The sequence below is a fragment of the Juglans regia genome, chromosome 1 (assembly GCF_001411555.2).
Source record: "Juglans regia cultivar Chandler chromosome 1, Walnut 2.0, whole genome shotgun sequence".
Taxonomy (NCBI): Eukaryota; Viridiplantae; Streptophyta; class Magnoliopsida; order Fagales; family Juglandaceae; genus Juglans; species Juglans regia.
In genome coordinates, this window is record NC_049901.1 from 12,692,569 (window position 1) to 12,719,234 (window position 26,666).

The 26,666-nt window shown below is 36.2% G+C and overlaps 3 protein-coding genes across 4 annotated transcripts; 2 read left to right on the forward strand and 1 right to left on the reverse strand.

Moving 5' to 3' along the window:
• Nucleotides 1–271: 271 nt before the first annotated feature.
• LOC108990477 lies at nucleotides 272–829 on the forward strand. The gene has a single exon (XM_018964461.1). It carries the CDS (start codon nucleotides 272–274, stop codon nucleotides 827–829), a length of 558 nt encoding a protein of 185 aa, XP_018820006.1.
• A 3,331-nt stretch (nucleotides 830–4,160) lies between these two features.
• LOC108990475 lies at nucleotides 4,161–5,868 on the forward strand. Its single transcript, XM_018964460.2, has 3 exons — nucleotides 4,161–4,466; nucleotides 4,617–4,809; nucleotides 5,234–5,868. Exons 1-3 carry the CDS (start codon nucleotides 4,332–4,334, stop codon nucleotides 5,710–5,712), a joined length of 807 nt encoding a protein of 268 aa, XP_018820005.1. The 5' UTR covers nucleotides 4,161–4,331; the 3' UTR covers nucleotides 5,713–5,868.
• Nucleotides 5,869–11,100: 5,232 nt separating this feature from the next.
• LOC108990488 (50S ribosomal protein L17) lies at nucleotides 11,101–15,360 on the reverse strand. 2 transcript variants are annotated; one of them, XM_018964473.2, is made up of 7 exons: nucleotides 15,207–15,360; nucleotides 14,899–14,994; nucleotides 14,740–14,794; nucleotides 14,430–14,480; nucleotides 12,111–12,202; nucleotides 11,952–12,029; nucleotides 11,101–11,464 (listed from the first exon to the last, which is right to left on the reverse strand). In XM_018964473.2, exons 2-7 carry the CDS (start codon nucleotides 14,952–14,954, stop codon nucleotides 11,323–11,325), a joined length of 474 nt encoding a protein of 157 aa, XP_018820018.1. In that variant the 5' UTR covers nucleotides 14,955–14,994; nucleotides 15,207–15,360; the 3' UTR covers nucleotides 11,101–11,322. The 2 variants fall into 2 exon arrangements, with proteins under 2 accessions (XP_018820018.1, XP_018820020.1); XM_018964475.2 differs by having other exon boundaries at nucleotides 14,899–14,989; nucleotides 15,207–15,352.
• Between the last annotated feature and the right edge of the window lie 11,306 nt (nucleotides 15,361–26,666).

A 26,666-nucleotide genomic window follows, 5' to 3' on the forward strand; every position in this document is an offset into this window, starting at 1 on the left:
TTCCTAAATGGCGTGCCCAGTTTGAAGCCATCCTTATTAGATATAATCTACTCGATTATGTCACTGGTGATAATCCTTGCCCTCCTACCACTAATCCCTCCATTCTCAATCTCCAAAAAACTCACTGGGTAAGACAAGATAAATATATCCTTAGTGCCATTTTGGCCTCCACTACCACCACAATCACCCCTTTATTTCCGCTGCAAAAACATCTCAAGATGCATGGACCAAATTGCATACTCTGTATGCCAGAAAATCCAGCACTTGGACAATGCAATTAAAGGAGGAACTTATTATGATCAAGAAAGGGAATCAATCGGTTCAGGAATACCTACACACTGTCAAAGCCCTTGCTGACGAAATATCTCTCATTGATCATCCTATTTCAGAAGATGATCTAACTCTGTACATCCTCAATGGACTAGGAAGCGATTTTCGCGAAATCGCAACACCTATTTGTGCTCGGGAAAAGCCATTAACGTTCGAGGAACTTCATGATCTCCTCGTCGGACACAATGCATACCTTCGCCGTCTGGACGCCACCACTCAGCAACTGGTTGCGTCAGCCAACTACTATAATCGGCGTTTTGGATCTTCATCCGACAACCATAACTCTAAGGGCTTCTCCAAAAATGGGTCTGGCCATGACAATGGTTCCTCCAAACCAGACTCCAACTTGGGCTCCTATCGTCAATCTGGAGGCTCAAAAGACTATAAAAAAAATTACAAGTCCAATGGCCAGTGTAGGTATACACCAAAATGCCAGATATGTGATGCACTGGGTCAAATTTGGGTATGTTCGAGGGTTGGGCCATTCAGTTGTACCTGAACCAAACTAACCTCTCATTTAGTCACTAGAAGTACAAAAAGTTGAGAGCTATAAAGAGAAGTATGAGGAACTCACAAGGGCCTTGGAATAAATTATGGAGAGGTTCTATGAAGAACGCATGAGCCTAAGGTTGGCTCAGATAGAGCCTCAAAGACAATCTAGAAGTGATCCGTAAGCAACTTGACATATTTTAAAAAGACATGCAGCAAATTTTGGTCAAAGGTAAATATATACAAGTTCTGGGAACATATGTTATTTTGCACATGGTTCATGAGATAGTTTGGAGACTAATACTATTTTTGGTCATTGTCCCATGTTTGGTTATGTTTACAATGGATAGATGCATGAGAAGAAAAAAAGGATGAAGTTATTTTGATAAGTGAGGAAAATAATGTAGATATGTGGTTGACAATGCCCGATATAGATTATTTTGTAAATGTGATATTATTATAATTGGACTTGATGTTAGTCAGGTGATAAATGTTAGAATTAGTGTTGTAAGTTAGGTTAAGGCAAGAACTACATTTGTATGCAACTCTTTTTTGGACTATATATAAGGCAGTTGCATATTAATGTTTTTGTGTGGCCGAGCATGAATGAATTCCTTGATATTGTAATGGACATCAATGAAATGATGTATGTGGAGTGCTTGTATGAAAGCTATTGTGATATAAAATTACTAAAATGGATGTGCTTGTAGACATGTGATTTGTGGAACATAGAGATTACAATATTATTGTAAGAACTAATGATGCATATTCTTGTCCACTATATGTTTGAAATTGATATTTTTAGATTTTTTTAATGATATAAGAGATCATGTGAGAAGAGATTGTAATATATCTGGTCAATCCAATGGTGCATTTCAGGTTGTAGATAATTTTTTTTATAAGTCCATGACATTATATGTAGTAGTTGTCCAGTGAGTGTAATTGCATTATGAAATAATGGACAATAGGTATATAGACGATTCGTTGAAAGTTTGACCATTTGGTACTCCTTTAATTTGCAAGCCAATTTAGAACCGAGCACCAATTAAATTACCAAAGCCAAACAAAAATAATTGCAATGACAAATGTGACAAATTTCATATATTTGCAACGGCTTGCTTATGTTGTAATACAAATTATTTGGTCGAAATATACTTTTGCAACTACTTTTATTCGTTTCAACTTCACAAATTGCAAGGAAAATAATTCGTTGCAATAATCGTTGGAAATGTCAATTTGCAACAAATATTTTTTGTTGTTGTAATGAGTATTGGAACGAATGTAAATCTTTGGAAAAAAATCATTTGCAACGAATCCATTTCATTGCAAATTTGCATTTGCAACGAATGGATATCTTTGCAAATGATGTTTTGCAATGAATTACATTCATCTGATAAGTCCTTGAAACTTTGTGAACTACATTTGCAATGATATGCATTCCTTGCAAATGTATTTCTGCAATGAATGAATTCGTTGCAAGTATAAAAAAGCAACGATTTAGCTTCATTGCAAATGTGCAATATTGCAACGAATTGAATACATTGCTACTGCTCAATTGCAATGAAAAAAAAAAAATGGTTGCAAGTAATAGATTTGCATCGAAATTGATTCATTGCAATATATTTGTAACGGATAAAAATCATTGCAAATTAAATTTGCAACAATTTTATTCGTTGCAGGATTACATTTGCAACGAATCAAGTTTGTTGCTACTGTTGTTTTGCAACAAAAATAAACTGTTGCTAATATATATTTGCAACGGTTTTCCAAATCTCTCGATGGGCTTTAGCAACAAAAATATTTACATTTGCAACAGTAGATTCTCATTACTAAAAGTGCATATTTGCAATGAAAATAAAACTAGTTGGAGAGTATCAAATGCCAATGAGGCAATTCCAAAAGTAGGGTAACGAACATTGTTCGTTGCTAAGAGGCATTTGGAACGGAAAAGAAAAAAAAGAAAAAAGAAAAGCTTTTTGCAATGGAATATTTTCTTTGCAAAAAGCCTTTTTTGTTATAGTGTCGATGTGCTTATGATTAATCAAAAGGCATTCTTTTTTGGGGCAAAAAAAGAAAGAAAGTAAAAGCTGAATGCATCAACTTAGGAGTTTCATGGATCAATTCGATGACATGAGTTGATCAATAAGACCCAAATGAACTATATATACCGGAAGCCAAACCAAATGAAGGGATCAGGTTTATCAACATTCCTCATTAAGCCAGAATTATATATGTAAAAAGGCTTTGGTTTTTTAACGATTATAAAGTAATACGAATTAAGTTCCAATAATATATAGTGTACTAGTCTTTTAATTCCGCCTTTAATTTCTTCGATCTATATATATATATATAGGTCTGTGTCAAGTAATTGAGTCCTTGCATGTGTACAGCTTGACACTAGTACAAGTTCCCAAAATTTATATATTGTTCCATCCAATTATAAAAAATAAAAAATAAAAAAATGTCCATGATCATGATATTCATTAAGGTTTTTTAATTAATGAACAGAATTGAAATATGGACATGTTAACAGTCATTTTTTTAATGATTCGAGGATGTAAATTAATGTTAACGTTGAAATTAAAGCTCGGGGTCGATCTGTATTTTTAAAAATCAATAAACAATGCATGAATTAGGAAAAATAGTTAACTTATTGATTTAGTTATTTCTACTTCAATAAATGATAATTAAGTTTGAGAAGACGTTCTACCTTTTTCCAAATAAAATAAATAAATAAATATAAAAGTATATGATAGATTAAATGTATCTATGAAAGTAATAGTAAATGAGAGAAACCAGAAAGATACTCATCCATGATTAATATTTCTCTGCCTTTCTACTTGCGTGCCACGATTAGCAATCCCAAAACCATTTAAAAATCTCTGAGTACTTCAACACGGATCTCTCCAATCCTCGCTAACCCAAGAAATTAAACAAAATTAAAAGCGTCCAACACCGTGAGAAGTTGAAGTCCATATATTAGATTAATACATGACGAGCTATTCACGATCAGATTAGGAGTCCTGGGATTTGAGGGGCCAGGAGAAGGGCCCAAGCTGGATTTCTGATCATTTTCTACGGTTGGATCATCTCACCGAAACATGAAAAACTGAAGCTTTGAAGTGGCTGCTGGTGGAACTGAAACCACCATTTGGTGTCATTTTCACAGTAAAAGATAAAGATAACGTCCCTCCCTAGCTCTCCGTTAATATTCCCTGCCACCATTTTATGCCCCTGTTTATATTTACCATTGTTTATTTACTATATAAACAATATATATATATATATATATATATAGATATATACACATCAGACTGCTAAGATCTTTGCATGACCTCATCTGTCACCATATAGCTGTAACTCCCACCGCCATCGAAGAGTCTGCCATATAAAGAGCACCCCTCAGGGTTCCAATTATAAACCATGTTCTACAACCCCCAACTCATACTTATCTTAGCTTTTTTCTAGTCCAGGAAAAGAAAACCTCAACTCCATCGAGAGAGAGAGAAATCATGAGTAGCTTAGAAGAGGAAAGACTGGCTCAGATGGTAGAGGAGTTTATAGAATCAGAATCATCATCACCCATTTTTTCTGCTTCCATAAAGTGTCCTCCTCCTAATCATAATACCCAATATCTCACTTTACAGGTATGATTTTCCATAAACGAGATGTTCCAATGTCCAGTTGATCTCTAGTATGTTATAAACTGGTTTTGGTTTTCCTTTAGTGTGTATGATAGAGAGAGAGAGAGAGAGAGAGAGAGAGAGTATAAACTTCGTTATTCTGTGTTGTTTCAGGAGATTCTTGGGAGTGGGACACAAGCTGAGGCTGAGGTGCTTGAAAGTCTGTCGAGGCATATGGGCAGCCAAAAGGATGCTGAGAAAAAAACCACCAGTATGAAAAAGTGGCTTGTCATGAGGCTCAAAATGGATGGCTGCGAGGCTTCTCTGTGTCAAACATCTTGGGTCACTTCCTTGGGATGCCCTGCTGGTGTGTCTCTCTCCCTCTAGCGCTTTATTTATTATTTAGCTGAAAATTCCGTGCGTCCCCTCTTCCTACTTTGTTCTATCAAGAATTTAAAGCCGTGCTTTGTTCTTGATTTGATAATTTTGTTCCAAGTCTAAAAATAGAAAAAAAAAAAAAAAACAGAAAGATTTTGAAGTCCCCAGGAAATGGCTACTGCTTCAGAAACTCTAATGAAGAGTACTAGCTGGTCCCCACCGGATCCATATCTTCCGATATTTTCTTTGTCCTCTAAACGAATTCCCAGAAATATTGCCCACAAATAGATTCTTCCATATTATAGTTTGGAAGCATTGGCGAAATGAATTTAGACGCGCGTGAGAGACACGAGGATGATTTCCAGGTGTGAACCCCACTTGGGTTTAAAACTCTCATTTTCTGGTTTTGACAGGTGATTATGAATACATCGATATTAAAATGAAAGCTGAGAATGGTGATTCGAGGAGGCTTATTGTGGACATGGACTTCAAGTCACAGTTTGAGCTTGCAAGGCCTACGCAAACCTACAAGGAACTCACAGACGCACTCCCATACATCTTCATTGGGACCGAGGAAAAGCTTAACAAGATAATCTCTCTTCTATGCTCAGCTGCCAAACAGTCCCTTAGAGAGAGGGGCCTCCACATACCCCCATGGAGGACTACCACTTACATGCAATCTAAGTGGCTCTCTGACCATCACAAAACCCCTGATGCAGAGAAGACTAGGGAATTAGCAAAAGGTAGTACTGGTGCTGGTGCATATGGCTATAGTACTAATAAGTGGACACCTACAGCTCCAATGGTGATCAAGCCTAAGAATAGGAGAAATTTGGGTGGCGGGTCGGGCTTGTCTAGTCAGTTTTCTGAGATGAGCATAAATTGTTGCTGAGTTTGATTCTGGCACTGAGAGGCTGCTGCTGGCTGCCCCCATTTTGTTCTAGTTTTTGGCCTTTTTGTCGAAATATCATGTACGTGGTTATTGGATCCTTTTTGTACTGAGGTCATGTGGAAATAATGGCACCAATAGCAATTCGATCTTCTGCTATTTTTTTGTTTTTTGTTGATCAATTTGCTTTATTTGATCTTTGTCAATATATTATAAGATACGTTAATGCGAACAGTACTGAATGTATCATGGATACGTTATAATCAATGATCATCATGTGGGTAATTAATTTCAAAGAACAAATTTAATTTACTGTATAATTAATTGTTAAAATTTCAATAGTTTAAAATGATTAATTCATATTAATTTGGTCATCTCAATTAAATTGATATAACCAAGAGGCGCCTCCTAGAAATTAATGGTTATGCCATTGCTCTGTCTATATATATGCATATATAGTACTAGATCATTATAGTCATCATGTTAAGGGATACATGAATCATGCTCACCTTATTGCCTAATGATTTACACAAGAACTCGAGTATAAATCAAGTTCGGGTGCGTGGTTGACTAGCTATATATATATATATATAATATATATCAGGCTATATAGAGACCTGCATGCATGCATGCATGCATGCATGTCTCATGCATGACGGCCTGCAATATTATCAAAACTTCGATTGCAAGTTCAGTACTAATCAAATATATATAATGATCATGATGATCAACGTAGTACTAGTGTATATATATGGAGTACAATTCGTCAAATATTATATATGTTGATGATGATGATATGATTTTATTATAGATATAGTGGGTAATGATTGCATTATGACTGATCGAGTACATGATCAATAAATTGGTAATTGGTCTAGGTGATAAAAAATTTAAAAATGAAATATAGGGCCGGAGAGGAATTATATATGAGTAGTGCTACAGCCCCGCTGGGGGCTCCCGCTGGGGCTGTAATATTATTTAATATATATTTTATTTAAATAATTTTTATATAGATTTTTTAATATTTTAAAATATTTTAAAAAAATAAAATAAAATAAAAATATTATTAAGAAAATATTTTTTTAATCCAAAAGTAAAAAATATATATTAAAAAATATTTTCTTAATCACGAAGTAAAATAAAAAAATTATAAAAAAATATTTTTTTATAATTTTTTATTTTACTTCATGATTAAGAAAATATTTTTTAATAATATTATGATTTTTTAAAAAATATTTAAAATAGTCATATTACAGCCCCCGTTGGGGGCTCCCGTTGAGCTTAACATGTATTTTTTTATGTGTAATTTTTTAATTTATTTTTTATATAGATTTTTTTTTACACTTATAAATATTTAAAAAAAAAAAAAAAATCATTAAAAAACACTTCCTTAATCAGAAAGTAAAAAAAAAAATCATTAAAAAACTCTTCCTTAATCAAAAAGTAAAAACAAAAATACTTCTTTAATCAAAAAGTAAAATACAAATTATTAAATATTAATTTTTATTCTACTTCGTAATTAAGAAAATATTTTTAAATAATATTATAATTTTTATTTTATTTTTTAAAATATTTAAAATTATTAAAAATATTTATATAAAAATAAATTAAAAATATATATATAAAAAAATGCTACAGCCCAGCTGGAGCCCCCAGCGGGGCATGTAGCATTTTCCATTATATATATAATATAGCCGGCCAGCAGATCTAGCTAGCTAGCTAGCACACAGTTCGTAATAGTACGTCTTGTTCCATGATTTCTTGACCAGGAGATCAATGCAGCTCTTTTGGCCAAGATAATTAATTAGGTGGTACGTACGTACGTAATTTAATTTGTTAATTGGCATGCACGTACGTACAATTCGTTAATTAATTAGGGGACTATTGATCGTGAGTAGCATTGCATTGCAGCGGCCACAAGCTGGAGTCTTCAAGGCTATAACCGAGAAGAGAAGAGAAGAGATCACCTAACATTTGAATTGGTTAAAAGGGATCCCAGATTCCCATAGGCCATGAGTACCGAGTACTACTTCTCCATCGATCATGAGATGAAGGGGTACGTAATAGCTATATATATATTGGCGACTCTGAGAAGAGTCAAGGAGCTAGTTAAGGTGATGGCGGTCATGAGATCAAAGGAAAAAACATCAATTGAAAAAAGACAGCACATATACATGATGTGTGTGTGTGTATATATATATATATATATATATGTACATACTTTTATATACAAGACGAAAATTTGTTCTCAATTGTGGACTTCATTTTTTTTAAAGGAAGTATTACAGAAGTTACACATCCTAAGACAATATTATATTTGACAGGCAATGCAAGACGTTCTTTCGTGAGTGAAATTTCTTAGAAATTCCGTAATGATTTTCTTTTGATTTTTGTGTGCGTACATACGTAGTCATATATATATATATATATAATTATTAAGGTATTTTATTTTCATAGTCAAGTTTTTCACAATTAGTAGTAGGAAAAAGGAACCAATATTAATAGTCATACCTTTATTCTAATCATTTTAATAAGTATCTCCGAAATCTAGCATACCGTTTAAAGCTCAAAGGGTTAGGGCCTGAAGGTTAAACTACTTCCAAAGAGTAATCTGTGTCTAGCTTGACTCTTGAGTGCAACTTTCCTAGGGTCATATAATATCTAAAAAATAATCTTACGAGGACTGCTATATCCATAAAAAAATTATATAAAAATAATCTTACAAACTGACGTGGTTTTATCTGATCCATTCGATTTACTTTATAATAAAAGTAACTTTACAATCTGACGAATTACATCAAGCCATATTAATTTGTAGGATTGCTTTTTGTGTAATAACTTCATGCTTCTATCACTTAGAGAATTTTTTTTTATCTTTTTTTTTTATATATTTTATTATTGATCAGCAGAGAATAAATAAATATTATATACATATATATATATATATATATATATATATATATATATATGAACTACTTCTAGAAACGTGCGTACGTATGATATTTTTAGTTTTAAAAAATAAGATAGTAGAGAAACTTTAATTGGATTTCATGGACTAATTGCATGAGAATTAGGGTGCGAAGCGCACCCTACGGGGCGAGATAGTCCCCTTCCCGTCCACCAACCAGCCATGAGCTACTGTGCACAAAATTTACAAAATCTACAGTGAAACACAATAAAAAATTCACAACAAATCCATGAAAACATAACAATTCCACGATCACTTGCAAGAAATAATAGAGATATATATATTTGACTCAGAGAGGGACTGAGAGTGCATGAGGGAGAGAGCATGAGAGGGAGAGACGGTTTCGTGCAGTGGCGGACCTACATAGGGGCAGGGGGGCCATGCAAAGTTTGAAATTTGTAGAGGAGGTTAAGATAATTTTTTAGAGAAGAAACCAACACAAAGAGATAATATAATCCTATTTTTTGATCTTATAAATTATTTTGACTCAAAAATAGAATAAAAATTATTTTATTATAATTTTAATTTTATTCGGCAACCTACAACAAATTTCTGATTCCGCCATTGGTTTCATAGCGAGGACCAAGAGGGAGAGAGAGACGATGTCACGGGGCGCAGTGAGGCTGAGAACCACTCGGGAGAGTGGCCTGGGGGAACTAGGAAGAGAGAGAGAGGGAGGGGAGAACTGGGAAGAGACTAGGGCCCCGCCACCCACCCTTAATGAGAATTGGTACCAACAAGAGATCTATAAAATATTCTATGAAATATTGCAAAAGTAGGAGTAGCATCGAATCTATAGACATTAAGTAAGGTTATTACGCATGCATGGAAACGAGGGGATCAGTCTACCTAATTTAGTTTTTCCTAAATAAATTCCAACTCCCAACTTGCACTTAATAGTTTGAGATCACTTTATACACACACGAACGTACAAACGCGCGCGCAAATATATATATATATATATATATATATATAGTAATGTTAGATACAAGTTTCAAATAGATAAGTCTCATACAAGTTTTTTATAAAACAATGATTCCACTAATAAAGAATAGTTTTTTTTACACATTTTTAAGGTGAGGTTCAATTTTTTACAAAAATTTGTATGAAACTTGTCTATTTAGAACTTGTACAACTCATTTCTCATATATATATATATATATAGAATTATTCGTAAGCTTTTAATATTATATCGATTAATAATTACTGGTACCACTCCCTATCTATGATGACTTTCTTATTGCAATCAACTCATTTTTATTTAGGATTTATTGGGTTTTTCCTGTTCAATTCCCTATCTTGTCCCCCACACATTTCTAACTGCTTCCCATTGGCGCTTCTCATGTAGGTCGACGAAAAATATTCCATTGTAGAAAGAACAAGATGATATGATTCTGGGGGCGGCAGGGCTCAATTCAACGTCGCAAACACATAAGTTTCCTCTTTCTGATTGTGTTTTTCTTTTCCCTCTCTTTTCTCAATAGTATGATAGTGATCCATGAGCAGTTCAAGCCTCAAGGTAGATTCCTTGTCTAATCCAAGTAATAGTTATTTCGACAAATAGATAAATTAAGAACCGGCCTTGTTTGGAAGCAAAGAAAATAACAAAGAGTACTCGAGATGTATTATATGTCATGGTTTTCATGTTTCAACCATATCCAAAACTGACGTACGTAGGCCCAGATGCGACAGAGATCATGAAGAAAGAGAGAGAAAAAGAAAAAGAAAAAGGAACCGCGACGTGAAAGACCTGGGAGCAGGATTGAAGAAACCAGTGGCACAATTAATGGAAAACAATGGGAGCTGGGAAGACAAGGGAGTATACTGTTACAAGACGAAAACATAACGTAAATATATACAAACCAAACTTTACGTACGTAAGTTTTTGTGTCCGTCTGATGATCTAATCTTCACGTATTTGTTTGTTTGTACAAAAGAAGTACAGAACGTACTTGCATGGTTTAAGACATTATATGTAAAAGCCCAAATAAGTGGCCGGAAGAAGTAAACCAGAGCCCAACAACATTACATGCCCCATATTCCGCTTCTTCCCCTTCACCACTGTTGTCTCTCAGTGTCAACAAATGGGCTAATCAAAGGAGTCCTGAGCCTTCCATGCAGCGTTACCTCCCCGATCCATTATGCCATTCTACGCTCGAAACCTAAAGGAAGGACCAAGCTTTATCATTCATAGCTTTTACAGTTCGATATTCTTCTACGAGGTCGTGTCCGATTCAATTACATTCTTGGACACCATACGATATACACGAAGCATTTCAAGCTGTATATCTTCCACTGTTGGAATTATAAATTGCTTAGGATGAGGGTCAACTTCTGTCGGATAACCCCAAGCGCAGACCTGCACACAGGCTAACGCAGAGCCTCTCGTGGAAATTTAAATCAAATTGCCTAAATCGAAGCTTGATGAGAAGGAAGGATTCACAGTTATATTACAAAGCTTATTTCAATGCAAAACTCAACACAGAAACAGCTAAATTGATAATTGTATAGCTACCGTTTACACAACATTTATTCAAAACCGTAAAGCACTCAATTAAATAAAGCCATGGCTCCACGCTACTCAAGTATGAAACAAAATTTCTCTGTTAATAACATGCGGCTTTACAGCATGAGACTTTCATATCTCAAGACTCCGATATATCCTCTTTTGGTGGTGCAAACTGCTTGCTGACCCTAGATCTTGTCCAGGGATCGAGGGGCGCTTTCTGAGGTGGTTGAGGATTTGGGGGCTTTGCTTGCCTAAGTTCATTATCTCGGTCAATAAACCTGTTCAATGGCACCTATCTGATTAGATAATACAAGCAACCTCATCCAAGTATATCAAAACATTAAATCAGTGGACAAGTGTGTTTCTGAGCAAACGGGAGCTTGATTGGGGGCTAAAAGTTTAGCTTCATCACTTCAACATTATAATACAATAAAGAAATCGAGAGCGTCAAGGATGAATCTGACCATAAAACAGAAAATAAAAATATTGTTGGCTATGACATCCCTTCAAATGAAGCTTAACCTAGGATACCAAATGCATTCTTACCACAAGAAGCCAATCAAATGGAATCACAAATTCAAAGCTGCATTTTTCATTAGCTAAAAAGCCTTGCAATAAATTATTGGTGAGTGGACAGTGAATATTGGCACAAAGTAGAGAAAAAGATAATGTGACGTCTATCAATATATAGCTGTAAGCTTATACAGGGAGCAGGCCTCTCAAGTCAAACAAAAACTACAGTCAACAAATAAATAACAGCCTTACTCAATATATGCCATCGGGGCAGCATCACCAACTCGTATACGAGTCCGTAGCAGTCTTGTATATCCACCTTCTCTATTTCTGCAACACATAACATTTGCCCAATGTTGTACTTATAAGACCGACCGAAAAAGGTAGCAGGTTTGAGAACTAGTGAATTACTTGTATCGGTACGCCAGTTCGGTGAATAGCTTGTGAATGACATCATCACCTCGCACAAAAGCAGCAGCACGCCTAGCAGCACAGAGGGAACCCTGTGATATTTATGAAAATGATCAAAATACATTAAAACACAAGAATCTAAATACTTTTGTTTTTGCTAAAAAAAATGTAAGTACATTAGAAAGCAAGGATGTGTTCCAATAATGAAAACCCAAACATGGTGTTATCATATCTGAACTTCCTAACTAAAACAATTAACAGTGTTTTACAGGATTCCAATTCCTACTTATGAATACTAGTCAGAAAATTCATTGTTGGTTATTGATCAGGTAATCCTGAAATCACAACTTCAGCTACACATCCATATTAGAATAACAATGAATGCATGTAAGCAATTTTGTGATAGTCTAGTATTAAAAAGGAAAAAATGCATTCCCCGGGGGTTTAGGTTCCATGGGTGAGTCCTAAGGGCTCTGCTGTGGGGTGGTTCCCCCGTCATAAAAAAAAAAAAAAAAAATGCACATTGGAAGCACCCAACTAGAGAAGTAACCACATTGTAAGGCACTCCACTTCAAAGTTTACTGGGACATTTGTTACTGATAAAAAAAAACAGTTCCAAGCGCATTTGTATACTACAATTTTGATGCGCAAACCCTCATTTCAGGAAGTTGCACATCCAAAACTTTACATTTCAAGATAATAGATTCTCAGAGATTATTTTCTGAAGAAGAATGGTCTATATTATTTAACCATCTCTAATATCTTGTAAATTCCAAATACTAGCAAATTATTATTATTATTATTATTATTTTTATTTTTATCTTTTCGTATAAAGGCTTACACTGATTGCTTATTAGCTATTGTAGATAACTGTTAATGTAAGTGTTTACCAGCTATAGATATTTCCAATTGCTTATTTCCATGTGCAACCTAGAGAGGCTTCATAATAATTGATGGTTAGATTATCTAAGACATCTGATCACCTTCTACCACTCTGCTTCTCCTACACTACAGGATGTTCACTTCCACCTTCCTTTTGATGATCTTATGCTCTTATTTTTAGCTTAGAATATGGCCCACACTACCTTTAAAAAAGAAAAGTGCTTCCGTCACTTGTGAATTACCCACGAGGTTAAGGCTAAAACATGAGGTGTTGAAGCATATGGCTCCTTATACAGTTATCAAAACCTTGCACTCAATCCTTAATTAAATCTCCAAATTGATCTTTCAAATGATGTTAAAACATCTTAAGTTTGGCCCTCACATCCAATTTCTAATGGATCCTTGCTATCTGGTGAATGACAGAGAACCCTACTATTCAAAGGTGAGACTTTGAATAAAGACATGACAAAGTCGTACTTCTGAAAATGTGAATGATTTATTTGATCTTTATATGTTTCCTTTGTTCATGCAAATAAATGCTGCTTCATTCTTAAATCTGAAGGTCTTTATGGCTCCAAACTCAACAGCTCAATTTCTTCACCTAAAAAGTCAAGTTCCACAGAATCCTAGGAGTCATCCTATGAAACCAAATTCAGCAGATGATTAAAGGTTTCAGGAAAAAAAATAACAAAAGAAAGGGAAGGGGAAAGCAATTAAGCTCAACCTGAGGACAATAACATGTGACAATAAACCCACATATCATCCAGACAAAACATGTTACACGACGTTACAGAAGAAGCTAGGGTTTGGGTAAAGTGATGGAGTTCAGAGAAGAGTAAGTGAAGTGGGTGTCATGTGAAGTGAAGTGGGTGTCGTGGGCCGTGGGCCTTAGTGAGCATGGGGCCTTAATAAAATGAAGAAAAGATCTGCAAGGGTGAGCACTGGATTGCTGAAGGTTAGGCCATTGGCCTGTATTTCTATAAGGCTGTAGCGGGCCCAAGTCTATGCTATCAGTTGTTATTTTGTATTACGCACAGAGTAGCATTTTTATTTCTATTTTCCAATTGGCTGAGAGCCAGGTAGTGGAATAGGTGTCTGGAGTTTGTTATATGCCGTAGCAGAGGTTTGTAGAGGAATAACCAGAATATCCCAATTTATCTTTTCATGTTTCCTGGAGGTGCTCCCCTCTAAGTGAGCTATATCCCTACATTTGACAGTAATACGCTTACTTTCTCTAAGTCTCTTTATTTTTCCCCCCTTTCTCCCTTCCTGTCATGCGGGTCATGACACTTACTTTTACCATGTTCCAATAAATAAACTTCTCTACCCAGTTTGGGACTTAATGTCACACAAGAATATTGACACGAACTAGAGAATAAAAGCAACTTCCTAATCCTAGCAATCCAAAAAATTTCATAACTGGCAAGTCACACGAACCTCTTTTCCAAGCTGCACCATATTATCTGCAAGGCGCCGAATTTCTTTTGCCTGTGAATTAAAAAACAAGGGAAAAACTAAGAAAATCCCACTGCAATTTATCCGATTAAAAGAAACAAAAGTTTTCATTTTCTACATCCATTATGGCTCTTGTGAACTTAAAAAAAAAAATCAAGTTAAAGAAGAGTAATACAACACTAAAAAGAAAAAAATCATGAAAATATATAAAACTCATCAAAATAAAATCTTACACCCCTTGAAATGGTGGAACCATCGAGGAAAAGAAAAGGAAAAGAAAGAAAGAGGGCACCTTGGCAACAGTGGTTTCGATGCGCTCGTGCTTCACCAATTGGGATACCATTGTCCTAAAAAATAAAATCACAAAAAAGGATGAACAAGAACTTCAAGATATGTACGGAAAATGAGAGCTATTACTATGGAGAGTGAGATTTTTAAATGAAACAAGAACCTGAGCATGGACATTCGATGACCCGTAGGTCGACTTAGCTTCCTGAACTTGGTCATTCTTGTTCTTCTTCGCAAAGAGAGAGAGAGAGCGCCTGAACTGGTCAACCAAAAACCTTAGGGTTTTAGCTTACGGCTACTTTCGGTGTAAGGCGTACAACGGGAGCGTACAAGAATGAGAGGGAATTAAAGGCATCAAACCAGGGACGGAGGGCATCGGCGTGAGGCATACAACGGGAAAAAAGATCTCGGAGAAGAGAGAGGGACACAAGCGGAGAGAGTTAGATAGGGAGGCGGATGGAGAGAACTTACCGGTGGCAGTCGTCTACGGCGGTAGCTGCTCGGTGCGATGGCTCGCGGCGGCCTTTGTGTGTGGGAGGAAGGGGGCGACGGAGATGTGAGAGGGGGGGGAGGGGCGCGCACAACTGAGGGAAGAGGAGATCGGGGATGTGGGAAGAAGGAAGAGGGGTTTATGCTTAACCCATAAAACGCAACGTTTGGTCTTTTTTTTATTTTTCACCGTTGGGCTGGGTTTGGATTTGTGGGCGACGGGCGTGGGCGGGTCATTACAGCCACCCCCATGCGAATTAGATTTTTTTATTTAGGGGTGCTACCTACATGGCGGGGCCACCCCTTTCTTGCCACCCCGCCTTCGCATGGGTGGAGCTGGGAATTTTTTCATACTTTATCTGTGAAATTGTAATACCTTTTGTGGAACGAGTAATCTCAAGACCAAGGAAGTATTTCAAAGGTTCAAAGTCTTTGAGCTTGAATTGAAAATGAAGATATTTCTTTAAATCAGCTACAACAACATCTTCATTACTAGTGATGATGATATCATCTACATAAACTAGTAATGCAATGAAAGAGTTATTTTTCCGTCGAGTGAATAAAGTGTGATCAGCTGAAGATTGGATAAAACCATGGGCTATCAAAGTAGAGGAAAACTTTGAGAACCACGCATGCTTAAGGTCATACAAAGACTTATTCAGTTTACATACAAACTGAGAGCTAGTGGAATTAGCTTGAGCAGAAGGCAGAAACTCCCCTTGAGCAGATGATCCCTTTGAATTGCAATGAAATCCAAGAGGTAAAGACATGTATACCTCATCTTCTAAGTCTCCATGCAAAAATGCATTGTTGACATCCAGGTGGTGCAAAGACCAGTTTTTGGATGTAGCTATGGCTAAGAGAAATCGTACAGTGACTAACTTGGCAATTGGTGAAAATATTTCCAAGTAGTCCAATCCTTCCTGCTGTGTATAGCCCTTATCAACTAATCGGGTTTTGTATCTTTCCACAAAACCATTTGACTTATATTAATCTTGTAAACCCACTTACATCCAACAACTTGCTTGTTGGGAGGTAAGTGAGTTCTAGTCCAAGTTTTATTATCTTCCAAGGTTTTAATTTCATCAACCATGGCATCACACCATTGAGTATGTTGAATAGCTTGTCTAAAAGATGTTGGTTCTTTTTGAGAAGAAATGGAAAGTGTGAATGCCTTATGAGAACAAGAAAGATTAGAATATGATAGAAAAGAAGAAATTGGATATTGAGTACCTGAGATATAACCTTTACTCAAAGAATCAGATGATGAAGTGGCCTTTGCAATATTAGCTAAGTTGCAATGATAATTTGCAAGATATGATGGATTTTTGTGAACTCTAGTGGACTTTCTAATTTTAGGATGTAGAGTAGCAGAAATAGGATTTTGCTGAGAAACAGTTAAAACTGGTATGTGAGTTGGAACTGAATTATTTATGGGCTCATTTATGGAATTGGAAAGAGTATCTTGAATAATCTGAGTTATAGAAGATGTATAGAAGATGTAAATGTATCAATAGGAATAAGATCAGATGTTTGAGGAACTGGTATGACTATTGACTCAATGGAAAGATCATGACCAGTTTTGAATGGAAATATAGATTCTCGAAAAATGACATCTCTAGATAAGAAGATGACATTTGTTTCTAAATCATAGAGTTTGTATCCCTTGGTGCCATATGGATATTCAAGGAAAACACATGGATGAACTCTAGGTGCAAATTTAGAACAATTATGAGATAAGGTGGATGCAAAGCAGAGACAACCAAATACTATAAGATGAGAATAATTTGATGGCTTTGAGAATAATATCTCATATGGTGTTTTATCATATAGCAGATGAAAGGGTGTTCTATTGATTAAGCTGCTGTGAGAACACATTCACTCCAGAAAACAAGGGATAAATTGGCATGGAATCTAAGAGATCTTGCCACATTTAAGAGATGTTGGTGTTTACGCTTAACTACACCATTTTGTTGGGTGTAGCAACACATGTTTGTTGCTGTAAGACTCCTTTAGAAGAATAAAATTCTAACATATCAAACTCAGCCCTTCTATCAGTTCTTATAATTTTGATATGAATATCAAATTGTGTCTATGAGTTTGAAAAATGACTGAATTAGAGAGTGAGTGTTAGATTTATTTTTCATTAGATATACCCATGTACAACGTGGATGATCATCCACAATTGTAAGAAAATATCTAAAACTAGTAATTGACTTAACAGAGAAGAGACCCCAAATGTCACAATGTATCAAATTGAAAATTTTATTTCTGATGGAATGACTAGTATTGAATGGGAATCTTTTATGTTTTGCCAATGAACATATATTAAAATTGAATTTTGAAGGAGTATGTATATCAGGCAACAACTTTTGTAGTGTTTGAATCTTATTGAGAGAAGGGTGGCCTAGCCTAAAATGTCAAAGATCAAAGGAGGGAAGATTTATAGCAAAAAATACACTAGAATCCATAACAGATTCTTGCAACAAATATAGCCCAGCTACTTGTTTAGCCTCTCGAATCGTCTTCTATGAGTGTAGATCCTGTATGAAGCAAAAATGGGAAAGAAACATAAAACAACAAGAATTTTATATGTCTTTTGATTGAGATGAGATTAAAGGAGAAAGATGGAACATATAGAACATTATGAAGAACTAATGAGTCTGACAGTTGTACAGTTCCAACATCTGTGACAGGAACACATGTTCCATTTGGCAATTTTACTGATGTGTTTATAACAGAGGTAATTGTAGTGAGATGCAAAATAGAACCGACCATGTGATCAGTAGCACCACTATCAATTATCCAAGAATTTGATTGCTTAGAAACAAAATCATGTGAGTTAATCATACCTGATAGGCTCAAAGAGTTTGAAACAAAAGATGAGTTGCTCATAGCATTCATTGCTGTAGGTTGAGGTGTTTGTGAGGAAGATTGTAAAAAGGAAAGAAGTTGTTGACACTATTCTTTGGAGAAAGGAAAATGAGGAAAATGAGGAGTGGAATCTGATGTGCAGTGAGTGTTTCATCAAAACCAATGGAAGATAATGAAACTTGATGTGCAGAAGATGTTTTGGTTCTTGGATTCTGACGATATCCAAATGGATATCCATGTAACTTGTAGCATCTATCAACTGTATGCCCAGTGAGACCCCAATGAGTACAAACTAGCTTAGAACGTTGCTTCTGATAGTTCTTGATCATTGTTCCAGGACCATTAACATTCTTGCTGAACAAAGCAACAGTTTCAGTCATAAAAAGTGATCCTACCACCTTTCTTTGCTTTTCTTCTTGTAAAGTAAGAGATAAGACTCTATCAATGGGTGGCATTGGATCCATGAGCAGAATTTGTCCTTGAATATATGTAAAAGAGTCATTCAGACCCATAAAAAATTGAACAACATATTCTTTTTGATGTTGATCAATTATTGTTTTTAAAGCTCCACAAGAATAGTCTGGATTACAAGAACAACTAGGGATTGGTTTCACAGCTGAAAATTCATCCCATACGGCTTTCAACTTCGTGTATAAGAACTAACAGAAGATTGATCTTGAACCAATGAAGCAAGATCTTTCTTGAGTTGAAATAGACTAGGACCATTACCTTGTGTAAATCTGATTTTCAGATTGTTCCAAACTTCTTCAGCAATCAAAGTGCTGATAACACTGGCAACAATTTCTCGTGTAAGAGAATTAAGGATTCATGAAAGGACCATGTTGTTGCACTGAAACCATAAAATGTACAAAGGATCAGACTGATTTTCAGGCTGAGAAAATGTTCCATCAACGAATCCCATCTTGTTCTTGGCATTGAGAGCTATCAACGTTGATATGCTCCACATATAGTAGTTCTCACCATTCAAAGGCTGAGAGACCAAGATTGAACCTGGGCTTTCTCCATGATGAAGAAAATAGGGATTGGAAAAATCCTCAAGCAAAAAAGGATTTAATGCAGAAGTCAAATTCTTTTATTTCTCTGATACCATATCAGAATAAGCAGAAAGAAAAAGTATTGTAGAAAAGAAGAGAGAAAACAGAATCTTGGAGAGAAAATGTATAAGCTTGTATTGTATTTTCTTGAGAACTTTTACATGAATCAGACCTCTATTTATACACACACATAACTTGCTAACTAACATAACTTGCTAACTAACATAACTAACTTGTACATGTGTAACTCTTTACTGGATTTTGACTTATAATTTAATAACATTGCTCAAATTCTTTTACCGTTTTACGTTTTACGTCTTTCTATTTTAATTTTGTAATATAATGGTGATTTAATGAAGTAGAACTTCTAACTTGATTGTATAATGTAATATAATAATTAAAAATTAAAAATTATTTATTTTTAAATTATTTAATTATAAAAAGGCACAAAGCACTTTGTGTTCATTCAGACCTGATTTTTTTATTGTCCGGTCTAGAACCTAGGTAAGCAAATTCCGGATGCAGTTTCCAAACCGGGTTATACCTATTACCTAGGTAGAAAACTTACCTGGCTCGAGTAGGGCCAGGTATGATTATGTAACCTGGTACTCGGGTTTTATTTAAAAAATTGATCTTAGTATCAAAACAACGCCGTTAATTTGGTAAACCAAAACAACGTTGTTTTAGGCTGAGAGTTAAAATCACTTACCCCATTCGATCTCTCAACTCTCTCTCTCTCTCTCTCTCTCTCTCTCTCTCTCTCTCTCTCTCTTTCTTTGAAATCCTAGTCTCCTGGCACTCTTTCTCTGCCGATCAAAGCTCCGTTGCCCAGTGGTCATTGTCTTCATCACTCTATTGCTCCGTCATCGACTTCAAGAACCCAAGGTTGGTTTTTCTCTCTCTCTCTCTCTCTCTCTCTCTCTCTCTCTCTCTCTCTCTCTCTCTCTCTCTCTCTCTCTCTGTTGGAACTTTTATAATTGATGGATTATTGTAACTCTTCCTCTGCCTATCGAAGGTCCTTGTGGCCGTCATCTTCATCACTCTGTGTTGCTCCGTTGTCGATGTCAAGAACCCAATATTAGTTTTTCTCCACTTCTCTCTCTCTTTGTGTTGGAGTTTTTATAACTAATGGATTCTTATATCTCTCTTAGCTTGTGTTAGAAGAGTGTTGGATTGGTAGATGTTCTATGTCCTTTTGATTCTAGCTTGGTTTGTTCTCTGCATTTTATTATTATGGACGATGTTCAATGCAAGATACAACTCGGAATCCGAATTTTCGAATTTCAAAAACTTAGTTCCGTTTGGGTTCTAGCCCAAGTTTGAAACTCGGATTTGGTTTGGATTATGCCCGACTATCCAGACTGGAATCCGGGTGAACAGTCTTGCGCTAAAGGTGTTTTCAAGGAACCATAATTTCAAAAGAAGTGTAATTTGAGCCCATATCATGAGCTGTTTTCAAAGCCTCTCGACCCGGCTCATGTATTTGCATGGGCGCAGTAGTAGTTCAGCTTGTAACATCCCGTATTTTTTTTTAGTGTATTTTTTTTAATTGAAGGATTATTTGTTATTAATTTAAAATTTGATTATCTTGTTTTAAATTTTCAGATTTTAGTGGGTTTATTTTTTTTATGATTTTTAATTTGTGAAAATTAAATTTGACATGTTTCCTTAATATTAATAATTGTTATGCATTTAAATTTCTCTTAATTTAAATTAGTTTGTGGGTTTTAAAATTATTGTATTGTTGGATTTAATTATTTTATTTTACTTAGTCACTGTGTTTAAATTTATTTTATTTAAAACTGTTGTGTTGAAATAATTTTCGTTGGAATTTTGTGACCCAAGTTGTGAGATTTAGACCTCATTTATTTTCCTTCATTTTTCTTTTTCCACTTTCTTTTTCTCTTTTCTCTTTTTTCTTTTTTCTTCTTTTCTTTTAATTTTCCGGAACTGCTCCCTCCCGCGCGCGACCTAGCCCCTCTCTCTCTCTCTCTCCATCCGATCCTTCTCTCCCCCAGCCCGCCGCCATGCGCCTCGGTCCGGCGACACTGCCCAGCCCACGGCCTTCCCCACCCTCCGGCGACCACCCCCCTCCAATCTCAGCCCCTCTCGCGTCGCCGTTTGCCCCCACGCGCAACACTATGCCGCGGCGTTCCTTGTGCTCGTGCGCCGCCGTCGCGCCACCATCTCTTCACCACTTCATCATCGACCTCCTAACAACTTAATGAACCCATCCTTGGCTCCGATCTATCACCGGTGAAGCCCATCTATCTCCATCTCCGATTCGTGCTTTTTGGCCTTCAACCGCCGCCCACGCCGCTACCCACGGCCAACCACCACCACCACTAGCTTCACCGACATCCCTAAGCCCTACCCTATCAATCTCGGCTCTTCGTTTAAACCCGTTCAAAAGTGGGTTTTGAGACCCAAGGCCACAGTGCATTTCGCATTGTTTTGTTGCTGTGTTGCCGCTTCTAGCACTTCCGTGATCTTTCAAAAATTATATTATAGCATTGTAAGTATTTTTCCCAGAGAACTTTTGAAATTTAAATGTATTTTTGCGCTAATTCATATTTACTGTGAATTTGTTGGTTGTGCCAGACTGAGTCTGAGGAGTAAGGGGGTCGGTTGGATTGGATGATGGAGTTGTTTGTGTGATTGGTTTATGCTATGAAATTTATTAGCTGTTTCGGATTTAAATATTGGTGTTTTGAGTTTGACGTTGGTCATGGTGGATATTTGTGATTTTTTTAGGAAGTGGTGATATATTTTGGGATTATGAGGGTTTTAAGTTTTGAGAAATTAAGATAGATTATTTTAGAAGTTTAGGCTTAAATATGGAAATCCGTGATTGATTGAAAACTTACAGAAATTGTGTGATTATTTTTATAGGTGACGATTTATAGTCGCCTCGACATTTTTGAGGAAAATTCTGAAAAGCTAAGAAGTCCAGGTAAGCGGGGTTCATATACTAGTTTTGCATAAAAGAAATGAAATGAGGTTGACTTTCAAAATATGCATGTTTGTTTTTGAAAAGAAATGATCTTAAAACAACCTCAGATGTTTATTCTACATATGCATAAATTTAATATAAGAGAAAGTGTTTTTCTATCATGACTGGTGTAGACATGAGCTAGTTTTGTGCACTTTATTTCTGAACTATGCAAAAGAGCGAATAAGAATTCTAAAAATTTTGTTATGAGCCAATGAAAATATTTTGATTCCGTTTAGTCGAACATGTGAAGCGATCTAAAGCAATTAAGTATTTTGTTTTGATATGATGAGTCATCTGAAAATCTTGGCATGAAGTTCTGATTCTGTATATGATTGTAATCAGATTTTTGATGAAATCTGTTTTGTTTTTGTTAAGGTCTAGCTACGGGTATAATGGTGGTTTATAACCCTACCACTAGGGCTGAAAACCGATCTGATCGGTTCGGTTTTCTCATGAAATCGAAACCGACCGACCGGTTTATTAAGAGGAAGAAAACCGATCGAAACCGACCGGCTTAAGGGCTGAAACCGACCTGCTTTCGGGCCGGCCGGTTTCCGGTCGGTTTGATCGGTTTTGGGCTTTTCTTGGGCCCTTCTTTTGGGCCTTTGGGTCAATTCAACAAACTGTTTTGGGCTTTTTTTTTTTTTTTTTTTCCTTTTTTCATTCTCCAAGTTCTTTTTGAGCTTTTTTTTGAGTTGATTTCATTTTAAATTTTAATAGTAATATCATTTATAATTTTCTAGTATTAGTCTATTTCTAACTAACTATATTAATTATTACTTACTACTTATTACATAATTAAAAAAAATAAAAATAACTTCACTAGATGTTTAGTATTACTCAATACATATTAAAAAAAACAAAAACAAAAATAAATTGTCTTAAGCATAGCAAAATGCAACTAAAAAATATAACATAATTAAATGACAACAAATTGGATAATTGCTACTTGCTTCTTCAACTTCACGCCGTCAACCTCAATCTTCAATACTTGTCACGTTTGATTGTGTGCCCAACTCTATATACAAATATTAATAATAAAAATAAAACATTAAATGTTAGTGAATTTGGTTTATAAAAAATACTAAAATTAAATTACAATGAAAACAAATAAAATATTACCTGATTCTACTATGAAGCTCTCCACATTATCCATAGCCTCCCGGATATCAATGGTTGTTGCTGGATGTCTTAACCAATTTTGAGTACAAATCAGTGCTTCAACAGTTCTCGGAGCCAATGAACTCTGAAAATGGTCAAGCACACGACCTCCCGTACTAAATGCTGACTCAGACGCAACCGTGGAAACAGGCATAGCCAATAAGTCTCGTACAATCCTCGCGAGTATATGATAGTTAGCCTCATTAATTTTCCACCAAGTCAACAAGTCAAACGATGTGGAGAGTGCCTCACAACCATCTGATAAATATCGATCTACTTCTGTTTTGGCAATAGTAGATCCCATGGCGGAAGATGCTTTATACCACTCATAGAACCATTTGGTCTCACGCCTGCCATTACCATCATTCATGGTTCTAGATGTCGGAGGGGGCACATATTCTTGGCTACTCGTGGTGGAGCCGAATTCCACATTATATTCTGCATACAAATCTTTCAATAATTGTTTCACATTCGACACCAACTCCTCAGCACGAAACTCATCATGAACTTTTTTCAAGTGGAAAGTAAGAAGTCCTAACTTGCTTCGTGGATCAAGCACAACTGCAACTAACAAGAACAAGTTCAGCCTGTCTAATGACCCCCAATACTTATCATACTTCGTTCTCATATTTATGGCCATACTCCTCAAGCAACTATTAGGACTCTCGCTCAACTCCATCAACTCATTTTGGAGATCACAAATCTCTAAAAAACTGGTGTTTGCTATCACATATAAAGACCCAGAAAATCTATTAGTAGCATCATAAAACATCTCCAAAAATTTAACAAAAACCCTCACGGTCTCCCACTCCCTAGCTTTAGGAGGCCCCATGTGCCCAGACCCAGTGCCATCATTAAAATAAGAGAGGTAATTATAATCCTCACTCTCCATCCGCCTGAAAGCCTTCTCAAACTTCTCAGCTGCCTCCAACATCATATAAGTTGAGTTCCATCGTGTTTGTACATCAAGACACAACATTTTCTTACAATCAATTTTTTCTTTTTCAGCACATCTCTTAAACTTGTCTAATCTTGCGGGAGATGAACACACATATCTAACTGCATTTCTCACCATTGTGATGGCGTCATTACACTCCTTCAAACCCTCATTCACAATAAGATTCAATATATAAGCACAACATCTCATGTGCATATACTTACCCCCCAACAAATTTCCACTCAAAAACTGTTTCAAATATAAAATTGCAGTATCATTTGAACTTGCATTATCAACTGTCACAGTAAATATTCTATCAATGCCCCAATCATACAAGCATGACTCAACATATCTCCCAATAGGGGGTTTTGATGACTGGGTCTCCCTCACATCATCTCCCAAGTTAATGGTTGGTGTTGATGCATCAACATCAATCGGAGACGACGAAGAATCCATCTAATTATAAAACAAAATATAAATATTACACGTTAGTACTTAATACGTTATCACGTACATTATCACAACAGCTAGTTTGCAACATAGCAAACATCACAAGTCTAAGACTCTAATCTAAGTTTAGTTCATTCATCACATTTCATGCTTTAAATTCATTAATTCAAACTTTCAAAGATTGGTAAGAAATAAAATTAACAAACATAGCCTACAATTCACAAGTCTATCACAAGTTATCACTAATCATCACAAGTTATCACACTGTAAGCACTAGCAGTGGCACTAAGTAGTGGCACTTGCCGCACTTCACAGTTCACATTTCGGGCTTATCATACTTCACAGTTCACTAAGCTCATTTCACAAAGTACAAACCACAATATTTTTACTAACCAAGGCAAAAACAGAGGCTATACATCATCTTCCTCCCAAAAAATTCCTCAAGAAATTTAACAATAACAACTTCAACGTTCAAGAAAATAAACCCATAAAAGATGAATAAAACTTATAGTGGGATGTGGGCCGTGTGGGTCGTCGGCGATGAGAGAGGAGAAAGGGCTGTGTCGCTGTGGGTTGTCGGCTACGAGAGAGGGAGTCTGGGTCACGACTCACGGGGTCCGAGGAGAGGTTGAGGGAGTCTATATGGCCACGGGGTCTGGGGGGAGGGAGAGGGAGTCTGTAATCTGTACGGCCTATGGGGTCCGGGGAGAGGGAGAGGGAGAGGGAGGCTGCCGCTGGGAGCTGCTCGGGCTCACGAACTGGAAGGAATGAAGATTGAAGAAGACGAAATGAGAAGGGGGGGTTGGGTCGGGGTTCTAACCCTAGCCAAAACGACGCTGTTAGACCAAATGGCGTCCTGAGTAATTTTTTTTCATTGGTTTAAAAACAAAACGACGCCGTTTCATGTGAAACGACGTCGTTTTGTATAAGAAATATATTTTAAATATATATATTTAAGATGTCGGCCGGTTCGTCGGTTTAGACCGGGATTGAACTGCAGACCGAACCGACCGATGTCGGTTTCCTTAAATTCCTACCGCCGGCCGACCGGTTCTCTGCCGGTTCCTGAATCCAGCGGTCGGTTTGAGTCGGCGGCGGTCAGTCCGGCCGGTTTGTGTATAGCCCTACCTACCATAGGGTGAAATATGGAATATGGCCTAGCCACGGGTATAATGGTGGTTTATAACCCTACTACGGGGGTGAAACATGGAATATGGCCCAGCCACGGGTATAATGGTGGTTTATAACCCTACCACGGGGGTTAAACATGGTATTGTCCCGATGTGATACTAAACGATGATATGATTATAATGTTTCAGTTTATAAATGACAACGGATTTTCTTTTTGGAATAAGTTTATTTTTCTGGAAATTTCGCTCTAATGCTTTTGTACAAAGTTTTGTTTCTGCATTCTGAAAGTAAATGTTTTGTTCTGCTTATCAAATGTTATAAATGCTCATGTTTACATGTTAGTATATGCTCTCTGCTTACTGAGTTGTTGATAACTCACCCCTTATCTCCACAATATTTTTCAGATATTATGATGATTCAGCTGAAAATCAAGATTATGAGGCATTGGGTGAGATGTTTTAAGTGTAGTGGTTCAAGCATAGGAAGTTTTTTTATGAGTATTGTCGTATTTTATTAAGAAATTTTATTGTGTTGTAATGACTTGGCATTTTGAAAAATTGGTTATATTGAGGAAATTAGATTGAATCGAATTTTCTAAATGATATTGAGAATTTGGAGTCCATTTTTTTATGTTGTTGGAATGTGAGTTTAAGTACTAGGAAGTAACTCTCCGACCCGTGCGGGACTGGGACGTTACACAGCTTGTATCTGTTTTGAATTGGGGTGATTAATTTATGGAACTGCTAGCTAGCATGCAGTACTTGACCCTGATCGTGATGATCATCACTTCAGTATTTTATGTCCAAAACTGAAATTGATACCAGCCGTAACCATGCACG